Source organism: Carassius gibelio, chromosome B14, assembly GCF_023724105.1.
Source record: "Carassius gibelio isolate Cgi1373 ecotype wild population from Czech Republic chromosome B14, carGib1.2-hapl.c, whole genome shotgun sequence".
Taxonomy (NCBI): Eukaryota; Metazoa; Chordata; class Actinopteri; order Cypriniformes; family Cyprinidae; genus Carassius; species Carassius gibelio.
The window spans coordinates 6,549,806-6,570,049 of record NC_068409.1 but is presented as its reverse complement, the minus strand read 5'-3'; the positions used below and the strand labels follow the sequence as shown (position 1 = coordinate 6,570,049).

General features: G+C 38.2%; 1 protein-coding gene across 1 annotated transcript; it reads right to left on the bottom strand.

Moving 5' to 3' along the window:
- Nucleotides 1-1,476: 1,476 nt before the first annotated feature.
- Nucleotides 1,477-19,665, bottom strand: frmpd3 (FERM and PDZ domain containing 3). The gene is made up of 15 exons (XM_052573738.1): nucleotides 19,610-19,665; nucleotides 19,054-19,196; nucleotides 18,631-18,733; nucleotides 18,416-18,461; nucleotides 16,739-16,843; nucleotides 13,486-13,593; nucleotides 11,180-11,311; nucleotides 9,966-10,085; nucleotides 9,736-9,872; nucleotides 9,271-9,397; nucleotides 8,679-8,768; nucleotides 8,322-8,501; nucleotides 8,083-8,218; nucleotides 6,574-7,416; nucleotides 1,477-6,236 (listed from the first exon to the last, which is right to left on the bottom strand). The coding sequence occupies exons 1-15, from the start codon at nucleotides 19,648-19,650 to the stop codon at nucleotides 3,457-3,459; spliced, it is 5,091 nt and encodes a 1,696-aa protein (XP_052429698.1). The 5' UTR covers nucleotides 19,651-19,665; the 3' UTR covers nucleotides 1,477-3,456.
- Nucleotides 19,666-20,244: the final 579 nt, after the last annotated feature.

Sequence of the window (20,244 nt, the reverse complement as noted above, 5' to 3'; positions counted from 1 at the left end):
AAACCATGTGAAGTGAGGCATCAACATAAAAGTATACGGTAACACTTTATTTTAAGATGTCCTTGTTAACATTATACTGTATGTTCTTACTATTAAAATAATTATAAATTATGCATAATTACATGCAACTAACCCTAAGATAAACCCTAATCCTAACCCTATAGTGGTACATGTAGTTAATTAATATTACTCTGTGATTAAATGTATTTTTATACTGTAACAAGGACACCTTAAAATAAAACCATGCATATATTTAAGTGTAGCCAACAATATACTTAATACCACACCAAATAAAACTGGACTGCTTTTGTATTGTAGGGTTGTATTGACTTTCTGGTTTGTATTTTACACAGTTTTTGTCCATCAGTAAATGTATTTATTTATTTATTTATTTATTTTTGTCTCATAACCCCTATACAAATGCTGCTCTGTTAGCTAAGTTGCTTTACAAGGTTAGCTGTTAGTCTCAGTAGTATATTGTTGTCATATCATGACCTTGTCATGGGAGATTTAATGGTCAAACTTTTGAGAGCTTTTCCCCTCAGTTTCTACAGCAATCTGCTGGATTCATTTTTGCCTTACCCCCCTTATCTTCTCTCCTGTACGTACTGTCGTTGGGTCCACCATAAATATATATAAATATAAATATATCTTAACAGTACCTGAGGAGATTGAGCAGACACCTGTCAGAAATCTGAAGCTTTGTAATAGCTTTTATTCAGACCCCGGTGAAGTGTGTGAGGAGGAGTGAGCAAACATTTCTTCTAATTAAAGTCTACTACTACTAAAAACACTACTACTAAAGTACTTTTGGGGGAATCTGCCAGTCACACAAATTATTCTACATTTTAGTATGTTATGTTTGCAGACACAAAAATACAATAATTGCTTATAGACAGCATCTAAAACTAAACTCATTAAACATTAAAAATTATTAATATTAAAGAAATGTTCATGTGTAAAATGAATTGATAGACACGTATACTCCACATTGAGGGACACTTACTATTACTATTTGATGTTTAATTAGGTCTAAACATTTTTTTTTTGTGACCCAAAGTGTAAACCACCAAAACCATTAACAATTCCACTACTGATTTAATGCTGTTCATCAGTTATGTACGGTTTACAGGTGGACAACAAAGGATGAAAAACACCATCTAAATCTTTACATATGAGCTAATTAAACATTAATAATTGTTTAATTACAGTGTTAATGCATGAAGAACTTGCCCTTTATATTTAACCTATTAATGTATTACCAAATGTAGCATCTACTTAATAATCTATTAACAAAATATAATACATCGCAAGTGATTTAAAAATGCTTTGTTACTGACTTTGTACTTTTAAGTTTAACCTGTAAGGGTGTAAATCAATTTGTGTTTGTATATATATGTGGGTATGTATGTATTTTCAGAGCACTCATTATGAATTTGATCAGTTGGTCTCATAGCCAAAACTAAGCTGAAAATGTTACTTTTAATATTCTTTATTGCTTTAAAACATGACCTTACACACAAAAAGACCACAGTGAAGCAAAAACACTGACAAGAACTCAAAGAACTAAATATGAACACATACAACAAAAATGAAGCACAGTGACAAATCTCATTTTGGCAACGCAACTAGTCTTTGACAGAAACTATGTCTGGAAAAAAACAAAAGGAAACATGAGGATATTGTTTATATTTTATAAAAATAAACATGTTCCATGCTATATTATACTTTAAAATATAGTTACTATTTGTCTCTGGTACTATAAATCATAAGATACATGTGATTTCTCTTTAAAATAAAACGTTTTGATAAATATTTGAAATTTTCTTTTTAGAATGACTTTAAGCTTCACAAATATTGCATGTTCTTTACAATATATATATAATATTTTTTTCTTTATTGAGCATAGAATTATATTTTTATGCTGAAATATTGTAAAACACTAGATTGCATCTGTACTCTTATTGATCTTTTGTTAATCCAAACCCAGCATTGAACAGTCTGTTCGTTGCTGAGCCCACTTCATTCGGTTCTATTTTAAAATAAGGATAACATGCAAGACACCAAAACAGTGAGATGATAATTGTTTAAATGTCACAGTAGTAGAGCCTTGTATGGATTATAAAACCATAATTTAACCATTTATATTCTAGATTGGAAGAGGAGACAGAAAAGTTTTCAGACATAAGACAGCAGTTGGCTTTATTAAAATACATATAAAACTATTCTGTGTTTGTGGATGGGGACGGAGTTATGTTCTCAAGAGTGCACAATGAATGACATCACATGAAAATCCAAAAATTTAAGTTTTCTAAATTTAAGACATTTCAAAATATGGGGTAGAAGAAAAACAAAGCAATTTTCTAAATATATTGTGAAACATTGGTTATCTGTGTACTCATATAGGCTATACTTTTCAGGCTATATCTACACAGGCATTGGCTTAGTGATTGCACTAAATTATGAGTAATATCATGAGTTCAGCCCACTCCTCCAGTACAAAAAAAATGATGCCACTGATTGCCACTACAAGTATGAGGTATGGATCTGGATGAGTTTGTGGGGGTGAGAGCGAGAGAGGATTTTATTATTATTATTATTGTGCATTAGCAATCAGGAGCGCCTTTTTTCATCTTGGTCTCAGCTCAACCAGTGTATCATTTCAATTAATATTCTGCTGAATTTAAATCTGCTACATTGTCTGCCCTGGGCAGGTGTTTCCTTCCACTATCTTGTTAGTGGGCTCTTGTATTCATAAATATTCATTAAAAAAAAGTGTCAATTCAGACGCTTACAGAGATAAAAATCTAGACATTGTGAATGCAATATTGTGAAAAGGGAGTATTTCATGTCACAGCAAACAAAATTTAAAAACAAGCACATTACCAAATAACCAGTTCTCTCTGTACCTAATTTATCATTAATTTTTTTTGTGATATATATATATATATATGCCACTCACAGGGCATGTTTTAGATTATGTAGCTATAATTTCTCTACAGTAACTGCAATAATGATAATATAATTTTTCCATAATATGCTTTATAAACCATTGTTAGGACACAAAATAACCCCATCAGCCCTTCCCTAGACAGTCACTTTGTTATTTAAATATAGGAACAACTAAATATACAAAAACTAAGTCCATTTCACAGTACCCTTTCTCTAAGAACATGAGTGAACAGCCCTGTTGGTCATCTGTAATGCACAGGATCAGATGTGTTTTAAATTTTTCCTAATTTCTGTGCACATTGTAAAAGATCCGTTGTGTGTACAAGTTAGCACAACCTTCATAAACCTATAACAGTATATAGTTTTGCAGTTATGGATTTAGCAGTAGGTGAACAGAAAGGCGAGTAAAAATGTAAACCGATGAAGGATCCGAAGAGATTCCTGCCAAAGTGTTGAGCAGCTGTCTTTCCGGCCTGCCCCACAATCTCATGAGTGAATGAGTCATTACTTGCTGGGCAAGGTTTTGATAGGGCGATTAAGAGAGCCCATGTTGGTTGATGTGTGGAGTTGAGGACTTACACTCTTATTAGGGAGGCTACTAGAGTGTCCCATTGCTTCTTCGGCAGCACGAAGAAGAAGGGTGTAGTTGACAGCTACCTCCTCAACCTTGCGTAAAAGCTGCAGTTTTTGAGTTTCAGATCGCACACCCCTGACCAGCCGAATGAATGTTTGAGTAAGGTTACACAGCACCTGGAAGCTAGCTGTGACAGCACTAAGCATTCGAGAGGGACTTTTCTCAACACTTGCCACTCGTCTACATGATGCCCTGAACTCTTTAAAATGAACTGCAAGTTCTTGCTTGTACTCTGCCAGTTGTGCAGGAGGGATACGAGGTTCACCCTCGATTTGGGGACAGTTGGCACACTGCCTTAAAATTGAGAGCAACTCATTGGCATCAAGTTGTGCATTTAGGAATCCATCAGGGAGCAGGAATATTTTGCCCTGCAAGGACTGTACCCTTGTTAGGCTAGTTTCCATATTCCCACAGGCCCGCAGATCAATCCTCTGTGTTTGTGGCTCCTCCTCTTCATCCTCCTCCTCCTCCCCACTGCAATCCTCTGCATTGAGTACCTGAAGTGTTTTGCTGACTACTGGCATTGCCCTTGAGTCTAGGTGCATCCCGGGCAAAACCTGCAGGGGTATGGAATAAGACAGTTCATCTTTTTCACTGCTCTCATCAGCAGCTTCACATTTGCGATAACAAAAGCAGAAGGAGCAGCATTTTTCTCTGTCCTCAGTATCCTCACTCGGCAATCCAAGAACCTCAGCGGTACCCTCTCGACTTTCCTGAAGAAGCTCCTCTCCCTGAATAAAAAATATCCCCTTCTTCTTTGCATCCCCATCCTTACTATGTACAGGCTCTACTGGAGTTGGAAGTCTAAGTCCAGTGGCCCTGACTCTTTCCATTTCTTTCTCAAGGCTCTTTGCTTTTGTTGTTTTGACCTCAGCATACAGGGGGGTGCTGTCATTATTGTCAATCTCCCCTATGCTATATCTCCTTTGTAACTTTTTGTACTGTGGTGCACCAATGCATTCTGAACGGGTAGCGCATATAGGCAAACATGATGTGGGTGTATCTCTGGGATCCCTTGACTCTAGGCTTGTGGAGCGGATTCGAGTGGTTTTGATCTCCAATGTCTGAGGTTTCCGTAATTCTCCTTGATCATGTGGAGACTTTGGAATAGCTGGGGGGGATTTGGAGACTGTCCTCTCTCTTCCTCTCTGGTCTGCTGCAGAACCAACTGCTGTATCTGGGAGACGCATTCCGCGGCACATTCTCTTACAATCACAGCTGCGTCGCTGTTCTCGTGAAATCCCAGGAACTTTCTGAATGGGACTTGTGCGCAGCTGGCAGGCACATGGGGTAAATGAGGGAACAGGAGAGGATCCCTGTGGTATGAACTCTCCTTGGGATGTTTTAGGTTTTAGAAGCTCCTCCAGGAACTCTAGCTCATACTGCCTGACCTTCTGAAGTTGAGCACGACGCTCATCTGTCTCTTTGCGCAAACGTGCTGGGAAAGTGGCTGAAATTAAGTTCCTAAAACTCAGGAAGGGTGTACTACGCTGGGATTTGACTTTGTTATTTGCCTGTTTCTTATACTCTGCTCCTGGTATAGTTGCACCCTTTTCCACACAACTTAGGACAGGTGTTGGGTCTACCAGAACAGGCAAACTTTTAACAGGTTTCTGTGGTTCTACAGGGGCTTTACTCTGGGAGTTATCTGCCTTCGCCTCTGGCATCTCCTTCCGTTCTACTTTAACAGGCATAGCTGGTGAGTACTTGGTAGGGGGCAGGGTGCTAGGCTTAGCCAAACTTGCATCAGGTGTCTTTGCTGCGATCTCTTTGTTGTTAGCTAACTGAAGTCCTTTGGCACGGAGACGCTCATCATCTGTGGGAGATGATGAGTGAACGACCACCAGTTTTTGGGCCTGTGAATCTTTCAGACGCACCTGTGGGCCAGGCTCTGGTCGTACTGGACAGGTGCAGAACAAGTCAGCAGCTGGCAAAAGGCCCTTTGAACTTGAAGGCTTAGTGGTCTCAATTGAGGCATTGTCGGCATCTTGGCACATATTTATTGGACCAATCTTGGCAGATGCAGTTCTATCCACTGGTAAAATAACAGGTAAGGCTATACTGGTAGTTTCTAGGGTGACTGTACCAGATTCTTTTTCCTGGATACCTTCTGAGGTAACGGAGCTTGTTTTTTCTTTATTAGCCTGAGGCAACTGATCTGTGTTGACTTTGGGAGCACTCTCTTGATCAGATGCTTTAAGCTCCTCAGATGTCTGCGGTTCAGACTTTTCCAAGGACTCTTTGACAGGGTCTCTTTCTGTTTTTTCTATATCTTTCTCACCTCTTGTTTCATGGCTCTTCCCCTGCTCCACAGAGTTGTCAGAGGCACTAACTCCTTGATTGGGGCATACTTTGAAGGGCACAGTCTTGCTTAAGATCACAGATTTTGGTGGACATCCGCCACGGATCTGGCTCATTGAAAAAGCCCCCCCACCAATTGCTTGTGTGGTACAGCCAGGGATTGTCAAGGGAAAGTCTCGCCGACTGAAAAGTCGCTCTTTGTTGATGTGGTGGGCCAGTAGATAGGCCTGGTTCTGATGCTGCTTCATGGCGGACACCATCTCAGACACATCAGTTAGCTCTGATGAATTTGTCTCATGTCCAGAGTCTAGGGACGATTCTGGGGTAATGGCAGCAAGCACAATCAACCCTGTAAGGGAACAGAAACAAAACATGCTCTTTAAGAAATCTCATAAGGTCACTTCAGGCAAGCAAAATTATAAGAAGAACATGCATGTTCTAATTAAGAAATGAAAGTCAAAAATTTAATTAAAAAAGTGTCAAGATCCTGTTTTTTATTTTGTTGGTAAGGAGTAACACTGCATTGATACTTGTTTTGGGAACTTATAACTTAATATGTTAGACTTCTGTAATTGTAAGATGTACAAACAACCAGTTTTTAATGACTGTTTCTTGATTGATTTTTAAAAGTCTAATTTACTTATAGACATGTAAAGAACCAGCACTTTTAATAGCACATAGTCCACCTGCTGTCTGTTGTGTCTGTTGGTGATGGTGTGGGTAATCCTCTGATGCAGCTAGTGCTTCCAGCGCCTGGAGGGTGGACACTAATGCATCGTCTAACTCCTGAGCATGGTCTTGAACCGTCCTACTGGTCACATTATCAATCAGTGTTACAGGAACATCCTCTCGACCCTCTGCAACAGCAGCAGAGGATTTGATTCCTTTCCGACCCTTTTTAGGGTCATCTTCGTCAGAGCTGTTGTCACGAAACCCAGGGGGCGGTGCTGCTATGGCAGGAGGGGGAGGCTGCAGTTTTCCTCCTCCATCATCTATCTCCTCATCTTCCTCATTCCCAGGTAGCGGTAAGGCAATGAGATCAACAGCACCTCCTTCACGGGAAGCACATGCATTTGTGCACTGCTGCAAAATGAGCCTTCCTGTCTCCCCAGTGTCTGAGATCAAACCTTCAGCTTGGAGTTTTGCCTTGCAGGAGTCACAGAAAAACCTCTGTGAAGGTTCCATTGTTTTCACTCTGTTTCTGAAGCTTGAATTGTCATTGGCGGGACCTTCTTGTTCAACCACCGACTCTATGCTCTTTAGAGTGGGGTCAGACTTTGTCCGTGAGCGACTCTGTACCTGCGAGATAAGGTTCTCATTAATGTCAAGATCCTGTTCAGCTTGTATCTGAAGCTCTTGCAGCTGTTGTTGCTCTTTTAAATGGATGTGACACAGGCCAAGGTGCTGAGGTTTGGGTGATGGTGATGTCTTCTGTGTTGGCTCTCTAGACGACCCCTCTCTCTCTTCTCGCCGACTCCCACTTGGCACAGTGGCTCCGGAGCGGAATTGGGCATGGGAGCTTCTGGAATCTAAATGACAGAACTGTCTGAGTGGTTGAACAAGCAGAAAACATGATGGATGGGAATGAGTCCAGATGACAAAGGTGAGTCTGCTGAATATAGTTCTCAGAGATGGAAAAGAGCCTTGTGGGATGTGATGGCGTGCTTTGATCTTTCTCTTTGGCAGATCACAGGAGATGCGAACATCCAATACGTGGTTTAGTAAAACGAGGCAACAAACACTTAACTTCCAGAAATATGCTTTTATCTTCATCAGCATTTCAGTAAAGCTTGCATAAACTGATTTAAGATGAGGATGGAGAGCTCAAGAAGATGGAGGGATCAAGCTGGAATTATGAATGATTGCCATGACAAGTCCTTGTAATATATCATCAAAGATCCTTTTGAAAGCAACCTGATCAATTAATGTCATGACTGATTCAATTATTTATTTTTGTTTATAATTACATTTATTTTGTTTTATGTTTTAGATGCCAGCACCAAGATTTTCTCACCATTATTACATCTATTTTATTTTGAAATGTCCCAAATTGCATATGCAACGCACCATATTTTAGTTCAGCTAGTCAGTGAAAGATGAAATGCAAAGCAAATGCACTGCCAGAAAATTACATGCAATGACTTTTGTTGTATTTTAATGAATTTGCAAAAATAACAATACGATTTCTACCATACCTGCCTTGATCATATAAGGCTGACCAGGTATCCTGCAGTAGATTGTCCTTTTAGGGTCCACAAATAGCTTGTAATAGCCAGATATCAAACAGGCAAAGTTTGATGCATCTGGCCACTCCATTAATAAGACCAAGGGCTACAATTATTAGTATGAAAACAGATATTAGTATAGCATGACATTTTAGGATGTTGTATAATGCAATACTGTTTCAGATTTGGTTTCAGAGCTTTTTCCACACCTTTGCATCCAAAATAACAACCTCAACCCGGGCTACTCCATGATGCTCCCTGAAGAGCTGGACCTTGGCCACACGGCTGAACTCTGCTAAGACCGTTGTTAGGTTGTTCTTTAGGTCAATCACATGACTGATACCATGTCTCGGCCCAACCAACAATGTAGTTTCTGATTGCTTCTCGTCCTTTCAGAGAAAAAAAAACAAAATAATGAGAAATTAAGTAACAGAAGGACAAGCCATTTATTTACTTTTGAGGTTTGTAAGGTAACATGGTAATATTAAGAATGTTTTTGTAAACCATAAAATCAATGCAAATGCGTCTTGATTATAGTTTAAGAAGTGATCTCAGATTTGTGTTACCAAGCCAACTGTGTGAAACAAGAAGCCTCCGAATGGGGGAAGGTCATTTAAGACACGCATGTACTGTAGTTTTCCTTGAAGAGGAGAAACCTGCATAGAAACGGATAAAGAGAATAAGATTGGGGATTTGTGCAAGTGCACAGATGCTAATATTCTGGCCAGGAGAGGGCAATGTCTCGCTGCTATTAGGTGTGCTATGTGTATCAATGGTTGGTATGAAATTAATAGCACACGGTTTTGCATATCTCTTTCCACCTTTACACATATGAACTTTGTTCTCAGGGCATAAAATTAACACACATACAAAAACATGCATTAGACTTAAGAGATAAAAGGTTTCTTTGTTGCATGTTTCTTGATTCACATTTGACCACAAAAGACCTCCATTTAAGATGTACTGTTTACAAAAAGAAAGAACTGGTCATTTTTCCATTAATTTCAATTAACTCCAAACACAAAAGAATGCAGTGCAAAATTTAAAATACAGGTAAAACACATACAAAATAAGTATGGAAAATTCTTTCAAAAACAAAAAATGGTGCCCTAATCTTTTATGATATTTGCACCAAATATTCTTAGTAAGCAAATATACCTTGTTACCAGCTGGTGGAGGATGCTGATAAGTCTTCAACAGCTGTGAGAGAGTCTTGCACACATTCTTCTCCTTGACAGTTGGCAACAGAGTCAAAGGAAGGAAAGGTTCCAACCCCCATTCTTTTCTAAAGATATTGATGCGGGTTTAGTCTTCAAAGAATGCAAGCAGTTACAAGACCTTCCAGTGCTCTTTGATCTGCCACTGGGGTAAAACTATATGCTGCTTATAGTGCTCATCCAAAATCTAATGCATGCTTCTTTGGTTACTCTAAATTGCCTGTTCACATAAACAACTTTGTATTTTTGACACATACATTAACTTCCATTCCAATGAAGTGTACTGAATTTTCAAACATCCTATCTTAGTGTGAACAGAGACCTTAATTCATAGCATAATATTTAAAACAAGGTCTAATATAAATAAATTACATTTCCTCTTTTCAGGCAATCAAGAAAGACTTACTCGACATGCTTGAGAGAAATCTTCTGATTGGGTCTCGCGATCGACACAGTGATGTAGATGTGAAGGGCTGCCAGCTTAAGCGTGACGTCAGACTTCCAGTCCATCCCAAACCGCTCTTTAATGACGTCATTTCGGCTCTGGGAGTATTTAGATAAAAATAACAAATCAAGGGGCTATAAATATCAGACCAATCAAGTTTCATATTAGGTGAATATTTGTGACTAATCCACCTGTATGTAGAGGTACTCAAATGCAGCGGGGTCTCTCCTCAATAAGTCAGCAGGGTCTTTTGGGAAGAAGCAAATACGGAAAAGACACTTCATTCCCTGGAAGTAGGTCCTGTGAACTACCTAAAAAATACAGAATAAAATACAACTTTGAAATAAAACAGTAACAAATACCCCAGTACTAAAGTGTCACATTGCATTACTTATGGTGGAAAGGTGATGTGCTACTACTGTAGCAGCCATAACAAATCAATGTCAATATCCTGTAACGATCTTATTAAATGTTCTGTTACTGTATATTCATATAAAATGGCGTCTAAGAGTCTGAGACCACACTGAATATAGAAAATCTGATTTAAAATCCAGTTTAAACCGCAGAACATTTTAAGATTATTCAGTATAATTGAAAATGTAATTTCTGCCACTAATCAAATGAACGTAAGTATTGACCGGGCATTAGAACTGCTTTGTTCAGATGGTCAGATGTTCTATTATAGCACACAATGTTTTTAAATCATGCTGGATAACATTAGACATAAATACTATTAAATTAAAATGCTAATGCTACTACAATAAAATGCTTATTTATAATGGTGGCCAAAATTGTTTGAAAACTTGGCATATATAAGAGGTTTCAATTGTTTTTGTTGAATTGGCCATTACAATACCCATAAAACAAAAAAATGTCGGAACTACCAGCGACGGAAGGAATCCGCTGGAACATTAAAAATGATGGACTGGCCCCCTCAAAGTCTGGACTTCAGCCAACATCAAGCTAATTTGTGACGAGTTGAGAAATAAACTAGACAGATCTATTGTACATTCAAAGAATGCAGAAGGCATTGGATAACATTAGTGTTGAAGTTCTCAGGAAATATACTGACACTATGCCAAAGAAATGTGCTGCTGTAACTAATATTTAGTATGTCCAACTTTTGCATTAAAGTTAAAAGTGGTTAAAAACAGTATGAATCACTTCATCTGATTATTTCTTGTGCTCAGAGCAACCATCTCCATGTTTCATGAACATTATGAAATTAAATCATGTTTTGAAGGCAAGTTTTTATTTTTTATTTTATTCATTAGGATTGTTAGTTGCAACGCAATAGAAAGCTGGTGTAAAGTACCTTGTACGCCACATTCAAGGCTGCTTTGAAAGCTTTTGAACATTAGAGTGAAAGGTAATGCATCAGTGGTTTTGGGTGGCATTTACTCACATGAAACAGTGGCTGGTTTTCCTGGAGCAGATGAAGCCTCTGATTCTGGGCCAGTCCACCGGACTCCAGCATTAAAGCAAAATGCTCGATGTAGCGCAGAGAGAGGCGATCCTGCAGTGACGATATCACATCCTAGAGCGCATGAGAAAAGGAGAACAAGGTCTAGTATTCTGTAGTAACTCTTCTGGGGGTTGGTGTTTTTAGCTCCTAAAGCATGAATTCTGCTTTATAACTATATCTCAGATAATACTGTGCAATGTAAATGAAGTGGAAAGCAACAGCATCAGCAGTGTGTGAACTACAGGAGCACAGGCTTGACCTTTCCATCAGTGAAATCAACACTCCCAATCACTGGACTCTGCTCTGAAGACCAACGAGGCTGTTTACTGACTAGTGGCTTTACTTCTGAAGTGGATGCCACATATTTAATGAGGTTTCCATGTAACCAAAGCAAATCCTGTACTCAAACACTGCTGAAGGCAGCACCAATGAGCACTGCTGGTGTGATGCATTATATACTTAGTGTCTGATGACAGTGACTCCAGCTAAGGGAGATTACCCCACCGTGTTCTGTCACCAGGATTGAAATAATCTGTTTGGTGATACTGACCAAAGGCTGAAGATATCAGCTCAGGAGGGATTGGGAGAAATGTCAACAATGCTGCAAAACCCCAAATGTAGGAGGGGAAAAAGCTCACTAGGTTTTTTTAATGGTCTGAAACCATCAAACGTCAACTCATCTACACGTTCAAAAATTCAAACGCCTTTGAAAGCTGAATAAAAATGGTATTGCATTTCTTTCAGTTGATCATAGCTCTTGAAATTCATGCTTTATTCTGACATAACGTAAGATCAGTGTACAAAAGAAAGTGATTCTCCTCGTTTATCACTTTTGCTTTCAGAAGGAACAATATAATGTTGGCTAATGACTTTTCCAAACCATGTTAATCTATTCAGTAACGTTTTAGAATGATGCTCTGTAGGTAAAGTACCTATGCAGGAAGTAATACAGGACAAATAGACAGAACTACAATAACTATCAGCTGTTCTATTAACTAATACTGGAACAAGATTACCTAATCAGTAAGTACTGGTCAATTCAGGGCAATTATTTGCTAATCAATAATTATTGAATGAGAGTAGCATCATTGAGAACTACTAACTATGAGCAATTATAAAGGGCTGGCAGTTAATTAATTACAACAGCAATGTGTCTGAGACATGGACAACCCCCCCCCCCCCACACACACACACCCTGAACATGATCATGCATTTCTACTTAGTAGTGTTACCTAGATCTACTAGTGCTCTGGATCCTTTTACAAAACAAAGCTTACAAAACAACCATTTTTAATAAACTTAGAATTCTTTAAATGACATCATACATTTTCAAGCACAACCTATGTTGTGTTTTTAGTAACAGGAAAGAGTACACTTTATTTTAAGGCCCAATTCTCACTATTAGCTTATAATAAAACTAAACATTAGCTTTAGTAAACTTCTAATTTGCTGCTTGTTAATGGTTAGTAAGGTAGTTAAGTTTAGGTAAGGGGTAGGTTTAAGGGATCTAAAATATGGGTATGCAGAATAAGGCAATGGATAAGAGCCAATACGTTATTACAGTTTTTCTCAATCCATTTGACACTTTTCTTCAATGCGGTATACTTGTTCTCAAAACAATTAGCACAGCCGTTCAAACACAAAATTATCTCAACCAAACTTTACTGAAGCAAAATGAAGTACTGATTTTTTTTCTAGTAATGCATTTATTAAAAGTAAATATTAACATAAAATCTATAGTGTTCTATACTGATTATAAAACACATTCAACTGTAGGTGCACAAATAGGCTAATGAAAATATGTTTATTGCAATTCTTCAACAGGGAGTTTTGTTTGACATATATTGTGCATATCTGAATGAAATAAAAATTGTACCAACACCTTCTATCACTGAGACTGCCCCTTTAAACATTAATATCTGTTTGTAGTACCTTCTGCAGCAAGTTCAATAATAGTATACTGTGAAAACATAATACATAATATATATAATAGAGTTTGTGCACATTGTCTTGAGAAAATCATTTGCATGATTGGTAATTTGTATGAAATTAATGAAAACGTTCAATCGGTTTGGGAAAATTACAAAGTTTTCAGATCATTGTGTTAATTGTTTTGGGAACAGTGACCTGAGTTTGGAGAAGTGTGTCAAATCCATTGAAAAAACTGTAATATGCATGCTAGTTAATAGTGAGAATTGGTCCTTAAAATAAAGTGTTACTGGGAAGAGTTTTCCATTCACACTCACCCTAACAGTGGTGCGGCTGTCAAATGTAAAGGATTTGATCTGTCCATTTTCCAGAAACACCTTCAACACATTTGGTATCAGAAGCAGAGAGTCGTCCTTAAGCATGGTCTGAAAAACAAAGGCAAGAAAGAGGAGAGAAAGCAGTCGGTGAACCTTGGATGAGAAATTAAGAAAAGAAAAGACTCAATAGGTCAATAGAGAGTCTCAAATAAGGAAATATAATATCTAAGAGACGAGGAAAGAATGTAGAAACACATGACAAGACTTTAACTGTATGGTAAACCTGAAAGGAAAAACATTAAGTCTGTAACAATGGTTAAAAGGAAGATCTCTGTCTAACTTATGCGCAATAGTTTAAATGAATTGGAATAACTACCAAAACTCTACTTTAAACATACAGATTATAGGATTAAGCAGAAGTCATATAATATTCATTCTATATCCAACATGAAACTGTATCCTATAAATTCTGATCAACTGGACACAAACACTGAATTCAGTTGCAAGATATATTTGTAGCTAAGAAAGGAGTTATTCAAGGAATCTACTTCATTTCAATAAGAAAAGTTAAAGTGGCACTGTTTTTTTTTATTATTATTATTATTATTTAACAAAAAAATCATGTTGAACTGGCTTGTTCATTTTCCTGGCTCAAAGTCTATGACTCTGAACCCCTGTGGCTGGCCAAAACCAATCCCAAACCAGCAATCCTCATTAAACTGTAACAGTCTGCTGTCTTTGAAACACTGAGTCACCAGATTTATCTGTCACTCATTCTCCCTGAACTGGGCATTACTAGAAGTACATTGTACTGTTTTGAGCCTAACCTAATGGCAGATCTTACAAAGTATCCTGGAGAGGGTTTCTAAATCACATCAAGTAGTGGAGTGCCTCAGGGTTCAGTGCTTGGACCCTTCCTCTTTAGAGCATTAGGAAAATCAGACCCTACATGCATAGTTCTTGCACAGGCTATTATCTTCTCAAGACTGGACTACTGCAATATTCTTTTTGCCGATGATAAAGAACACAGCAGTGGATCTGGTTTTCAACCAAAAGGTCCATGACACACTTGGTACAACAACTATTTAGACCTTTAAGAGATATGAATAATTGTAAATACAAATCTTTCCGAACCACCAGTGACTATGGCTTTGGATGCTATCCTGACACCTGTTGCCAAAGATTCAGTAAAGGGTTAAAGCAAAGTTTTAATACTGAATTTAAGAAATATCCTATTTAGATGGTCAGTTGCCATCCATGATTATGTTATTGTATAATGGAAAGTTACTGATATAAGGTGAATGATATTTCTATCTGATATGTTTCTATTTCACTGATGTAACTATCAATTTCTTTAATATTTATCAAATATTTGTTTACTTACAACTTCAAAAAAGTTGGTAAAAAAGACTAAGTGCACCTTGAAGTGGGTCAGAGACCCTGAAGGCACTTTTGTATCAAGAATAAGAGGTCATTAATTTTAGTCAGAATCATATTGATTTATACCAGGTTCCATATTATCAGCTCTCCATTGATCTTCCACTGAGTGTCATCAATACAATTATTTAATGTAATCGAATGTTGACACTTAATGGGGTCTGATACACCCATGAAAGCATTGTACATTTGGCAAGAGTTTTAACCAAAGTCCCTTTAGGCTTGCTTCTGGAGACATGTGCAAAGCACTATTACACGTTATACACATATACAGAATGGAAACAAATAAGCAAGCATCAGTTTGGCGTGTCGGTTGGGATCATGTTATGACAGGCGGTGATGTGAGCAGGTTGCTAGCTCTATCTCATACACTGAGCACAATCCCAATCAGTTGCACGTAACCTACGGCGTGAGATGATGTGATATGAATAATAAGTCCCACGTTGGTATTTGTCTTTAAGCCTAACCCATTTAATGAAAAGGTAGCAGCTCATGTACTCTGTGCTGACAGGCGAGTTTTAATGAAGAAAGCCCCGCTGACCCCTGCTGATCACACAAGATGGATTGACATGATTAGAGGAGGCTCAGGTGAGGGTGGTTTGATCTTTACCGATTTTGTCCCTCTAGGCCTGATCAGCAAGTTTCTTCTTCCAGGAGAGCTGCACACCCCTCCCATCGGTCCGCTTTATTAAATTGGTGCGACCAGCACCCAAGGGTGTAGTGTTGACTCTTCCTTGCTCACAAGGCAGATATCAAACTGTATGGGACATAATCCATGGACATTGACATTAACATGGGTGCCATCGACCCATGTTCACCAAGAGGAGATGGTGGCTGTACAGCTAATGAAAAGCTACGAATGAATGAATGTCTAGTAACAACATTTAAGGTCATGGGGAGCCTGCTGCCCTTCTTCTAGATGCAATCCTGCCTTATTAAATTACCACTAAGTAGGCTGAAACGGTTCAAAGGAAGCTGGCGCTAAGTTCCTCCATGTAACTTTGTAACTTAAACACCTTGATTAGAACCAAAGGGAATTATTTAACGTCTTTTTCATTAGTCACAAATTGCTTCAGAAAGTCATAGTTGTAATACTGCTGCACTTGTTCAAATCATTCTATAGTAGATTCAAATAAATCTCAGCAACCAACCAAACAAACAAACTAGGACTCATATTCTATTCAGAAAAAGAACATCCGTCAGTGTCTGCCTGACTGACTTCAATGCAGTACGCCTATAAAACAAAGAAACTCTAGATCCCTTTAATTCCAACCAAACCAAGCGTAGTCAATTCCAAGGCCTGTGTTTTCATGTATGCACTTTAATAAAGTCTGAGTTCATGGATGGTGGAGGAAGATGAAACAACGGCAGAAGTGCACATTTTTTTGGATGAATACTTTCAGATTCTCGAAATGGTGGACTACATCTAGAAAATACCATCGGAGAGGGATTTATGCTTTGCCCCTCTGGGTAAAAAACCTGCAGTTTCATGAATGAGATGAGCAGGAGATGCGGAGTGAATCGCACTTCAATATTGAAACTGAAATGACAGCCATGTAACACTCTGAAAAGGAAACAGTAACGACTGACACGTTGATTTTTTTATATTAACAAATATTAGCATTAACAGACTACGAACGGTCATGTCACAAAATAACTTGAGTCTAATCGACAAACTCAAATCTTACAATCCAAGTCTTTCAGGAAGCGTTGGTGTCAGTCAGTGTTGTGCGGGTCTCATTACAGCACATAAAGACAGCTGTGTTAGCACACATATGACAGGGGTGTGATGTGAGCAAGAGACAGCAGCACATACTGAGTCTGGGTCGCTGATGGACACTTGCTCAGAAAAGCGCACTTTGGGGGGATTGGTTCGCAGACGAGCTTTCTTGGCTGCACTTATGAAGGCAGACTTAGGTGACTAAGGAAACAAAAAGAAAGACAGAGAGAGTAGGAGGAAAGAAAGAGAAATAGACAGGAAAACAGAGGTTAAGATTAGATTCATGCAGAGTGATAAAAAACCTTTAAAATCATTTATCTGGTCTTAAATATCTATAAGTAAAAGCATTTTTTTTCCATATTCATTCATTTTTATTTGAAGACAAGACAAATATGTGGATTAAAATAATAATTTTTAGCAGTATACACTGTAAAAAATGACTGTGAGTTTAACAATAAAAAAACTGTGAAAATGCTACAGTACAAAACTGTTTACTGGTTAACGGTAATTTCCTGTAAACTTTACAGGGAAAAACTGTAAACTTACGTTCCCAGAATTCTCTGCGTTGAATTTCAAATTTTGTTTTTTCTTTGAAATAACTATGTTTCTTCTTAATTTTTTCTCATGTGTTATGTGTATTAGGTTTGTATGTTAGATCAAATGTTGTTAAATTAATGTTTATTGCATATTTCAGTTTAATGAGTCTCACCAGGATGGTGTTTAGTGCTTGTGTGAATGACACCGTGCACCTTCTATATATCTTATTATATAAAAGCTGCTTGTGATGGGCTTTGTTTCACCATGTGACTTGGTGGTTACCAGTGTAATACAAAGGTACAAAACAGGTTTCAGTGCTTCAATAAGTTTGTATATTAATATTATATCAGTTAAATTATGGTATCAAACTGTAAATATAAAGTAAAACCGTTAAACCTACAACAGTGTAACTGTATTTTTTACGGTATAAAACCGTTAAACCAAAAATGGTTTTACCATATTTTTTACGGTATAATTCTGGCAACCACAGCTGCCAGTTTTTTACCATATATTTTACGGAATATTTTTAACAGTGTAGATTTGTAATTGGTGAATACATGCTGAAGCCCTGTTCACATGACTTGCATCCCGTCTTTAACTCAACAGAAATATATTGAGTTGCTTTAACCCAACAAATGTTAGAACAGCACCCAAAAGGTCAATTTTTTTTTTAAATATATAATTATGGTACATTTAGTGGTAAATTTAAAACAAGTCCATGACCTAAAATGAGTAACCTAGAGTATGTTACTAACTACAGTTTTCATCATGTAATCTGTAATCAGTAACGGACTATAATTTGTAAGTAATCTACCAAGCACTGTCCTCTGACTGTCATGATTTGACTTAGAATGGAAGAATAGCAGGAGTTGTATAAACAGAGGATCAGTCTTTCTTCTGACAACAGCCGGGCCACAAGCTCAGTAGCAACCAAGGTCAAAGTTGAAATAGTTTAAACTTTTGAGCGCTGTTATAGCTTGACCTGTTTGCAATGTGGCGGCAGGGTTAATGCTCCATTGAGCTCAGAGGAACACTGACACAAATCGTCCCCATGACATTTTCACCACTGAGCTTTAGTCTCAATATACTAATTATGTTATGTGTAGTAATTATGTAACATTTATACACAAAGCTGAACCTGAATGTCAAATTCCAGTAATAATGTACAGACTCTATTGAAATTGGGGACTGATTTAATGCCATTTGGATCGGAGAAGACATGATGTCCTTAACTACCTGTTGTGGTTGCAGCACAGTGAGAACAATCGAGTCCTTGCACTGCCTGCAGAAGAAGAAGAAGACATTTTGGCAAGTGAGATGCAGAATGTGGAAAGAGTGTCTTATCTGAAATGATTTCTCTTATCTGATGGAGACACATGGAATAGAAATACATAAAGCACAGTCATGCGTCCAGACAAGGCCTTTCCCCTGGTGACAGTAAAGGGTGTTACCTTACAAGGTCTATGACTTTCTCCCGGGACGCGTCGCTCACGAGTTCCTGGTTGATGGCTAGGATCTGATCTCCGGGGTAAAGCTTGCCGTTTGAGGGTCCGTCTGTAAGGGAGGAGTCTGTAAACCTGTCTTGCTCTTTATAGACTTGATTAGTTAAAGCCCGTGACATTGTTGTCTTCTTTTCTTGTCCTAAAATATTCTGATCACTAAATCATTTTAGCCACACTTGTTTCCTAAGGCAGTTACACTAACCTGTCCTACAGTGGATTTTCACACTTATCTTATCAAGTCATCGAACAGCAACTTTATCGTACACCCGGAGTATCTGAAGTCCCATTTGATTAGACTCATCTCAGATCTGAAGAACTCAAAAGCCTGGCACACCAGAGTCCCATATCTCCAGAAGGAGACACACGTCTTACCCGCAGAGACAGAGCGTACGACGACCGGCCGTTCGCTGCCGGCAATGAACCCGAAGCCGTGGCTTGGATGGCGTTGGATGCAGACCTGTCGAGTCAGGCTTCCACTGTCCATACCATCCTGACCGTCCTCTAACATCACAGAGCTACCGAATAAGACAAGACAGGTCTTGAGGATCCGTAAAATGAAACCCCATTTAAACAACTTTACATTATGTTCATGGCTATAAAACTAAGTAAATAAATAAATTAACATGATAATATTGTGTATCGGCGATCTTACAGGTTGACGATAAGACGATATATCTATGGACCATATTGGCCAACACTAGTTTCCAAAATCAAATATGGACTAGACATTACATTCACACAGACAGTTTTCTCTGTATCTCATTTAACAGCTGGCCATTAATAAAAACATCAATGCTTTGTGCCATTTTTTGATTCAGTGTTGTACAGATGAGGTGATTTCCTTTGTACGTGTGGAAAGATATGGTAATGCCTCTTTTATGTTTCCCACAGTTCTCATTTGACGTAAGAGGATTATTAATGACTGCACCTGTCATATTCCTCTGTGTGCCCATCCTGGACCTGGGCCATCCCCCGAAAGGACACAACCGGACTTTGTGAACCGCTTCAGAAGGCTGCCTCCGTTTCCTACACATTCACCTGGGTGGACAAAGATGAGAGAAGATGAGTTATAATTCATAAGAGGTCAAGTCATGCATATCTAATAGGCAAAACAGTACACTTCATTTTGAATTGGAGTGTACTGTTTTGTAAAATTGAGGTCAAAACCCCTAACACTAGATGACCAATACTTCATACATCAGTCACAATTAGGCTTAGATTGCAAAAAAAAGGCTCACCTTTTCCTATAAAAGTCCATGTTAGCTAGCTGTAAGACTAGACTGTTTTTTTCATATTCTGCCTCTTTTCCTCTCTCTATTATCCTCCTCGATGCAACCCGCACTGATCGCCAGTCTCTCACAATAATATTTGATCTTCCTACATATTTGGATCCATTCGCTGAGTGAAAAAGATGGTTCCCGTTGGACATAAATACTTGGGCAAAATGAAAAGCAGCATACTGATACTGTTTAAATATAATCATGAACCATAGACCAAAATTGCCAGAGCATGTATCAGATTTTCTTTCTCACATTGCCAACATTCAGCTGCTGGGAGTCCAAT

Coding starts and splice junctions, on each gene's coding strand:
- frmpd3 (XM_052573738.1), bottom strand. CDS start 19,650: ATGGCCCAGGTCCAGGATGGGCACACAGAGGAATATGACAG. Junction 11,312..13,485: donor ACAGCCGCACCACTGTTAGG/GTGAGTGTGAAT, acceptor CATGCGCTCTAG/GATGTGATATCGTCACTGCA. Junction 9,873..9,965: donor TTGAGTACCTCTACATACAG/GTGGATTAGTCA, acceptor AAATACTCCCAG/AGCCGAAATGACGTCATTAA.